The sequence below is a fragment of the Lampetra fluviatilis genome, chromosome 18 (genome assembly GCF_964198595.1).
Source record: "Lampetra fluviatilis chromosome 18, kcLamFluv1.1, whole genome shotgun sequence".
Lineage (NCBI taxonomy): Eukaryota > Metazoa > Chordata > Hyperoartia > Petromyzontiformes > Petromyzontidae > Lampetra > Lampetra fluviatilis.
Genome location: NC_136292.1, coordinates 6343757 through 6352243, shown reverse-complemented (window position 1 = coordinate 6352243; position 8487 = coordinate 6343757). Strand labels below are relative to the sequence as shown.

At 49.7% G+C, this 8487-nt stretch overlaps 1 protein-coding gene across 3 annotated transcripts in view; it reads right to left on the bottom strand.

The window, feature by feature from the left end:
* Positions 1-2712: 2712 nt before the first annotated feature.
* CPSF2 (cleavage and polyadenylation specific factor 2) overlaps positions 2713-8487 on the bottom strand; it is a 53239-nt gene continuing 47464 nt past the window's right edge. For all 3 annotated transcript variants that reach the window (XM_078864424.1, XM_078864422.1, XM_078864423.1), the window contains exons 13-15: positions 6289-6678; positions 5778-5912; positions 2713-3896 (exon numbers count right to left, since the gene is read on the bottom strand). In XM_078864424.1, coding sequence (XP_078720550.1) covers positions 3804-3896; positions 5778-5912; positions 6289-6678 — 618 coding nt within the window. In that variant the 3' untranslated portion in view covers positions 2713-3803. The remainder of the gene's footprint in view (positions 3897-5777; positions 5913-6288; positions 6679-8487) is intronic.

The following is an 8487-nucleotide window of genomic DNA, read 5'->3' as shown; positions in this document are numbered from 1 at the left end:
TATGTAAACAAAAATATGATTCGCAAACCCAGGACATATTGCGCCCTGGTCGGAGGCAAGCCGAGGGAGCCGTGCCAGCTCCTCCGAGCCGAGCGAGCGCCATACGGAGGAGGGGAGGGAAAGAGGGGCTTGGCTTCGTCGCCCTCCCCGCGACGCGACACGTGAAGGTCACGGTCGCCGGAGAGGACGAAGGGCCCGGGGACAGACATCGCGGGAAGGGCGACGCGGCGTCGGGAAGGGCGACGATTCGCCTCGCAGCCCGGGATGCGTCGTTTCAGTGGGGGGGGGGGGGGGAGTCGACGGACAAAAACGTGGTCCAAAAATAACTGCGAAATTGAACGGCTTCTGGCGCAGAATGGATAAGGTCACGGGGCACAGCGGCTGTCGTGTAATGCGATCCTATAGCGCGACGTGAACCGATACACCACGTCTCCTGCGTCGCGTCCGCACCAGCGCGGCCACGCGAAATGACAAGAGACCTGAATGGGGGAATTTAACGTCGCGGCGAGAGATGTCCCCGTGTTTGTTGTTGTTGTTGTTGCTGCTGCTGCAATGGGTTAAACCGTCGGCTGTGAGAGTGGGTTTTGTGCGGAGGTGGGTAGGGGAGGGTTGCATGTCAGGACATGATGCGGGGATGCGTCCGTCCGTTGTCAGAGACAAATACGGCAGCGTGTGAATGTGGGAAAGAGGGCAAGGGGGGCACGCCTCGGCACATTCAGAATGTTTCCGTGGCTGCTAACGCGAGACAAGATAGAGACGTTGCACATCGCATGCTGTATTCGAAGCGACCGAGAGCCAAGGGTTGGTTTGACAATTCCATTGATTTGCTGAACACAAGCTGCACTACAAAAGAGGCGAGTGGCCTTTGAATTAGAGGCACGCGATGCTAGGAATTCACGGCACGATGGGCTAAACAACTTGCAAGTTCAAAATGCGTGCCAAGAAAGTAGTGTACATGTACCTAATTAGAGAAGGGCGATTGCAATGGGTGGCACAGGTGTACAGGGTGTGGGGCAGGTTACCCAGACGGGTGGGGCATTGCAATGGCACCCAGAGGATTGCAGTGGCACCTAAAAAGCCAGATGGAAGAACACTGGAACAGGTCAGGTTTCGATTATGCAACCACTGGAGGGTCGAGCACAGGGGTGGCCAACCTATAACAAACCAAGAAACAACAAGTACCCCATGAGTTCTGCAAAGTGCCAAGTGTATATATATATACACAAGCGTGTGTGTGTGTAAATAGTGAGTTTTGGGCACAGCACGGGAGACATTCATTTGTCTTTGCTACTACGACTGTAATAGTACGTTCTACGGTATGTCCCTTCGATAGAGTCGCATGCCGCTCGGGGAGAAGCCAGTTGGCCACCTCGCTGGTCGAGCAAAAGGAAGCGATGAGCTGGGGTGGCATCCACAGAACTGGCCGTTGTCATCAACAGTACTGGCTATAATCTGTTTCCATTCAGAACAAAGGCTGCGAAGGATTCACAATCGCATAATTTAAGCTACACACACACAACGTTAAAATGCATGTCGTAGATGGAATTAAACACATTATGTAGAGAGCAGCCGTACAACAAGGCTTTTGACGAGATTTAAAGAGACACAATTTTGATATACTTTTTGACAATGCATTATTTATGCGGACATTTATCATTAGATACAAAGGGTACTGGGACTGATAGTAAGTCTTGAAATACCAGTGCATATTGATATGGGAGACTGCTCTCAAAAGACAATGACGAATGCTCTGCATGTGAAAATATTTAAAAAAAATTTGTCACATCACATGCTGAGCAACGTGGCACGAGTTCAATCCTGATGGGGATTGACTCAGCCCATCATCCGTACATGGTCGACAAAATTAGTACCAGATTTTGGGCACGTCAACAGTGGTTATCCTACTTGACAAGCCTCGCACCCACCATAAGAAGGTGGGGTTTCCACCACTGGCTCAGGGCTCTATATTGCATCAGTGCTCGCATATTTTGTATTGAGGTCACAGACTTAACAGGTAGGGGGGCTGCAGTCACAACACTGCCTAAAACAAGTTGCAAAGAAGCTCCAGAAGCCAAGCATCTGCTCGGGCGGTGCGAACGGCAAATCCAATTTAACCTTTAAGCGATCAACGCGGCCCAACAAAGGTGAGATTCGTGCACCGTAGAAAAAGTTCACCCCATAACCTGGATGTGCGCCAATCGTGCAGAACACGGCTGAAAGCAGCCGCCGAACTGGAAACGCCCACACACCTTTTTTTTTTACTTAGATTGCAAAAATGATCGAGTTGATACTTGTGAAAGGCGACGTGTGTCAATTCCGCTGCAACGTTTGACACTGGCGAGGGGTGGCAGATTGGCTAATTGCGAGAGAGCAGCCCAGACAACAGATGCATTGCATATGCTGCTGCCCTCTAGAGAAAAAAACGAAGTCCTGTCTCATGAAAATGTGGGCAGGGAGAGTTAACCTTACTCTCTGTCTCTCTACAGCATTGCTACCTTTTTAGTATTCTGGCCACTTTTCAGATATAATCAAACTTCCCATTTAGTCCATGGGTTAAGAGCAGAAATCGGTACCAGAGGTGCAAAGCTTTCGTAGTACCGATATATTCACATGGTGAATACGAGAGTGAATTACTTGATAGCGCCACTCATTTCAAACGTTTATCTCGTGATCCACTGTTATTGGACATATGCGCCACCTCAGGTGGTACAAACTGGGGAAATACCTGGTCTGGGTCCTTTGAACATTTACCGTGCGCGAGTGGTAACACTGGCGCCTCACAACAGGAAGGTCCTGGGTTTGACTCCCGACTCGGGCACCTTTCTGCGTGTGGGGTTTGTACGCTCTCCTCCTGTTTTGCATGGGTTTCCTCCGGGTTCTTCCGTTTTCTCCCATAAGAAAAAATAAATGGCCAAACATCCCAATATTGAAACATTCCCTGCAAATTACTCAATCACCATGACAGCAACGTCACCTGTCCGACTGCAAAAACTGGGCAGGACCCTCCTGAAAAAGAGTTTTGAGACTCAGTGAGGCTTTCCTGGCCAAAATAAATAATAAGTTGACAGAGCAAATCGGGCCACGCTACGTCTGCCATTGGCCATGCAATCTTTGTCGTTGGAAATTATCTTCTTGCTTCAGTGAGCATCGAGGCATCTCCCGTGTATAGCCGAGCGGGCGGTGGCAATTCCGCATTTCATATCGCAAAGGAGCGAGTGAGCTGTTGTAAATATGCACGTAATAAATTAATGCAACACTTTAATTTTTACCGGTATATTCACTGCCGTTAACATCACCAACAGCAGGAAATGTATCGATTACAAACAGCAAATGGGTATTAAAATCAAGTTGCAAGCGTCATTACATGGATGCATTTGTTTTATTTGTACAGGTGGAAAAGGAAACATTGGCAGCCGTGAAAATATGTATTCTGTATTCCAATTCCACGGGCCATCCTGGCCAGCGAACAGCGGAAAACATACGTTTACTGTACACAAGAATCGCCTTCGGTTAAAACTATATCCACTACCAGAAGCATTCCTTGAACGGCCAATTATGATGAACGGTGACCTACGTCTCCCTTTCATAATTGTCAAAAATGCTCTGAATAAAAAAAAAAAACTGGCATTTTCTCCGAAAGCTTACCCGACGTTACGATCCACGGCTTCGTGTCGCCGTCATTTACATTCGGGATGGGGAGACTAGAAAAGTACGAAGACAATCGTCGTCACGCAAGGGGAGTGGACGCGCCACCAAAAAGGCCCTCTCAGCATCACCACCTTCAGCGCCCGGAGCCAGAGAGGTCACACAATAGCGTACTGCTGGTACAGGAGGTCGCGGATCTTGTAGTAGTCCTCACATATGCATCCTTCCAGGCCGATGCGGCCCGCCTCCGTCTGCAAAGACAAAGATCCCCCGTGTAGCTTTTACACAACTGTTGGGGCAAGTGCTGTTAGCGAGGAGTACCTCCGAAGGCCGGTGTGGCACATGGACGGGGTTGATGGCCAGCACCACGACCGGGCCACTTTTGTCTCCCCAGGGGCTGACGTTTACACACCGCTGCAGGTACTCATTTGATGCTGAGTCCATTGCGGGGATGCCCAGTACACCGGCTCAGATATTCATCACGGGTGTTGGGGGGCATCCGGGTGGGAATCGAACTCGGGTCGCCGGGATCGTAGCACGGTGCAGTGCTAACCCCATTGCTATACCACTGTATCCGCACACAGCACGGCACACGCACGAAGACAAGGGTAGCCACTTGAGCCTGGTTTGATTACCACGGCTGGTGCCGTTTGCAAAGGGAGAATATTCTGCCGTGCTGGGAATAGAAACGACCCTGCCATGCGCCGAGCCGGGGGGGGGCAGATGAATGCAATGGGGGTGATACATTATCCTAAGACATGCAATCCAATCTTAATTTTTTTCATCAGAAGATGAAACGAACACAGTTAAGACAAATGTGAAAACGTTGCCTTGTTTGCAAAGGTGACCCCCTGGGTGACATCAAATTAAATTACAACTAATCCTGGCAGCAAATCCAATCATTTGGTAACGGACAAAAGGTTCAAAGTGAAGATATAAAATTCATAGAAATGAGAAAAATTGCACAATGATTAAATAAATTGACGTAATATATTTAACAATGATACAAACATTTTAAAGCACAATTAAATGTATTTTTTTTCTCGGTTCCCCAAATAATCTTGCTGGTTTTGATAAAAATGTATAATCAGAGGGGAAGAACTTCAAAGCAGAAACGGGGCATCAGCAGTGTTGCAAGGATGCTGTCCACTAAAGGCAGACAAGGCGTGCCCACAACAGCCGTTTGCAAAACGTTCTTGGATTTCAAGAATTTGAATCCGGCAGACGTAAACTGGAGAGGCTCGCGCAGCGGGTCTCAGCCCGTGGGTCAGGGGGCACGAAAGCCTTTCTCAGGAGATAGAGGCGCAGGCTGCGACATGGATACCGTGCAGGAGAAATGATGAATGTGCGCAGGTGACGTCAGCGCTAAAACATGAAAACTCAACGTGAACCACATGCCTTACTAACACGAAAGACACCACTACACAACACGAAACACGTGCCTTGCCGTCACAAAACACGAATACACGTGATGCACATGCCTTACTATGCGAAAACACGAACAATGTATGTATGTCAAACCTATTTCGCATCGTACGTAGCAAACCGTGCTAATCGGAGGTGTGGGAAATGGAAACAAAAACTAAACACAAAAAGCGGTTCTAAAGTAACGAATAACCTGTTTCTAATACACGTGAAACACATCTTACGATCACAAAAAAAACACTAATAGGGTTAAACATGTGCCTAACACCATATTGAATGGAACGGTGGCCATGTGATCACTCTCTATTGTGGCCTTAATAACCTTCGGTGTGTATCTGGGGCTGGGGGAGCAAGTGGTTCTTGATTGGGGGGAGGCAAGGTGGGGTGGGTTCAATACCGTGGAGAGCAAAGGGTGAGAGGCAGCGGGGTGCAGGTGGTGGGGGGGGGGGAGGCAGCACTCTATATCAGAATCTTTATCCCAGAGAAATCCGATGAGCAATGAAGCTTTTTTTTTACGGAAGTCCAAGTAGGGCCAGGTCAGAAAGTTACAACGACAAACAAGAAAACAATAGAAGTGTAAAGAATAGGAAAGGTGAGAAAAATCACGAAAAACAAAAATAGGTGAAAATTTGATAACGTATACAAGTTCAAATTGCATGAATAACACCAAATCCCACGATTGGGGTAAGGCAGGAAAAGCAACCCACCCTGCGAACGGCCACCACGTTGTTGCACACGAGCACGCCGCCAATGAACTCGGCCTGGATGCCCTCTCGCAGCAGCACCTGCTTGAAGTCGGAGAGGCGCGGCTCGTTAATGAACACCGCCGCGTGGTCCTGCGCCTGGGAGACAAAAAAGACGGCAGCCGAACGGACGGCGTTTCACAACCGCCACCAGCAGCAGCAGCAGCGGCGGCGGCGACAACGACAGCCACCATTCCTGACTACGTGACGGTGAGACGTCACCGTCGCACCTGTGCTAGGCTCGGTGTACGTGAAATGTAGACTCACTGGCAGGGCACGGGGCAGCCCCAGGTGTTACAGGTTCACGGGGATCACTGGCAAATGTACCGCAAAGCGCTTTGCTCGTTGTCGTGAGCGTCGATCTTCCGCCCTCAGTCATTGCTGCAGGGGGGTTACCCCTGCCACCAAACTGCCCTGTCGCATCCTTCACAAACCTCCTCCTCCCTCTCCTAACTCAGAACCGGCCGCTACCAACCTCGTTTGGCTGCAGCGGCTCCAGAGTGGGGATGATGTCGCCCTCCTCGGGGCCGACGGTGACGCGCGCCGACGTCGTCGCATCTTCGTCGATAAACAGCCCGGCGAGGGGCTGCGCTTGAGAGCGGCCCGCGATGCCGGGGGCGGCCTCGGTTTCGTGGGCGGCAGCTCGGTGCGGGTGATCGACCTCCATGGTCTCGCCGGAGCCGCCCGCCGAGGTGCCGGCCGTCGCCGCCGCGTTGTCGTCGTCGCGCGGCGTCCCGTCCTCGGGCACCACCCCCGTGTCGACGCGCGCCACCCGCAGGTCCAGCGCGCCCTCGATCCACGCCAGCTCGGCGTCCCGTGCCCGGCAGAAGCGCAGGGAGCTCACGAGCGAGTCCTTGAGCCTCACCTTGGGGGGAAAAGTAGGCGCGAGCATAAAAAAAACAATAAAAAAACGTCGAGCCGAACATCGTTTTTGACCAGGATGTCTATTTTGCAGTGATTGTTGAGCTCAAATAAACTATCACGATAATAAATTATAACTTATTTATTTGAAGCCCTTTGTCAATCCACTGTTATATTAAGGTCTCCCCACCCCCGCCCATCCCTCATCCCATGCTGTTTCGATCACAGGGGTTGTTTGGCCACACTTTAGCTTGCTGGTCAGTGAGGGTTAGTGCGGGTTGGGGGGTTCCCAGGACAGGTTCAGGCAGTACAAGCCACCAATTTTAGTGTAGCTGGGAATCGAAATCGGGTTACTGGGTTCAAAGCACAATGCGCTACCCATTGTATCATGGCTCTAGCCTATTATCATCGTTCACAACCGAAATGTTACGCTTTGGGAGTATAAAATAATGATAAAACAAAAGCGAGAACTCCTCACAGCGGGTCGTGCCGTGTTTCTGCGGGAACAAATTTGCCTTTCCTGCTCGCACTGTCCAAAAATCACACCCAGTCTCAACAATAAAAAACAACAATTTACATTTATATAGCATCTAAATACATGTCAAGACGCTGTGCACAAACAGTAATAAAAAAAATCTTTCATCGTCAAAAGAATAAAATGGTCTTCCTGCCACAAATGGAGCCTTGGAATTCAGTGAACAGCACGATAAGAATACACACTGCTCATCACCGCAGAAATAATGTTGACGGGAGCGTTGTAAAGAAGAAAACTAATTTGCGGGCCCGGTGAGAGAGCCCGGCGATGGTGTGTATGCCACTTACTGCAAAGGTTCCCAAGTTCGAATCCCCAACGGCCGTTTGGTTAACACCGGGTGTGTTAATTGTAACAAATACACGCCGCGTGCTTTGCAGTAGACGTCAAAAGCCGTTTGGCGTTATTGGAAAAAAGGTAGGTTATGTGTGCCGGTATTGTGGCCTCGACATTTTTTCAAATGTTATAAATAACCCAACGGACGTAAGAATGCCCACTTGCAGGCTGTTGCTGCGTTCACCCTGTGCCCCCATTCACCTCGAAATGTACTGCATCGGAGGCACTGGTGTAAATATTAATGGTTTATAATCATTATTATTGGTACTACGCTTGTTCACACAGGAAAGCCCCACCGAGTCTCACGACGCTCTTTTGAGAGGGTCCTGCCAAGTGTTCACCGCAGAGGGCGGTGTTTGCTGTGTGTGTGTGTAATCCCATTCGAGCAATTTGTGAGTAATTCCTCAAACCATACACTTTTGCACCATGATGCCGACATAGACTGGCCTACCCTTGCAAATTACGTTAGGGGGATCTTCAATGTCCGCTGCAACGCAGTACTAACTGGGGCGACCGCCAGATTCGAACCGTGAATTTCTGCAATAAGCAGCTAACTTGTTACCGCCGGCCCGCGTCACAGCCCTGGCGATGCTGACGCATGTACGTATGGGTGCCACGATGGCTAGATGTTGACTACCTCGCCTGGTATACAGGAGGTTGTGGGTTCCATCCCGACCCTGATGCCTGTATATTTAGAGTTTGCATGTTCTCCCCGTGGTCACGTGGATTTTTCTCCGAGTACTACGGTTTATCCCCTCCACATTTCGAATGAACTTCATGCGTTTAGAATATTTGGCTGCTAAACATTTCCACGTGATAAGCCACTTTGTTGAGTTATCATTTGTCGCCAGGCCACTTCTGAAAAAGAGCTACATTGCGCAGTGGGCCTTACCTGGTAAAATAAAAATAGCATAGTTTAGTATGTTGAACTTCTTTTGGAATTGT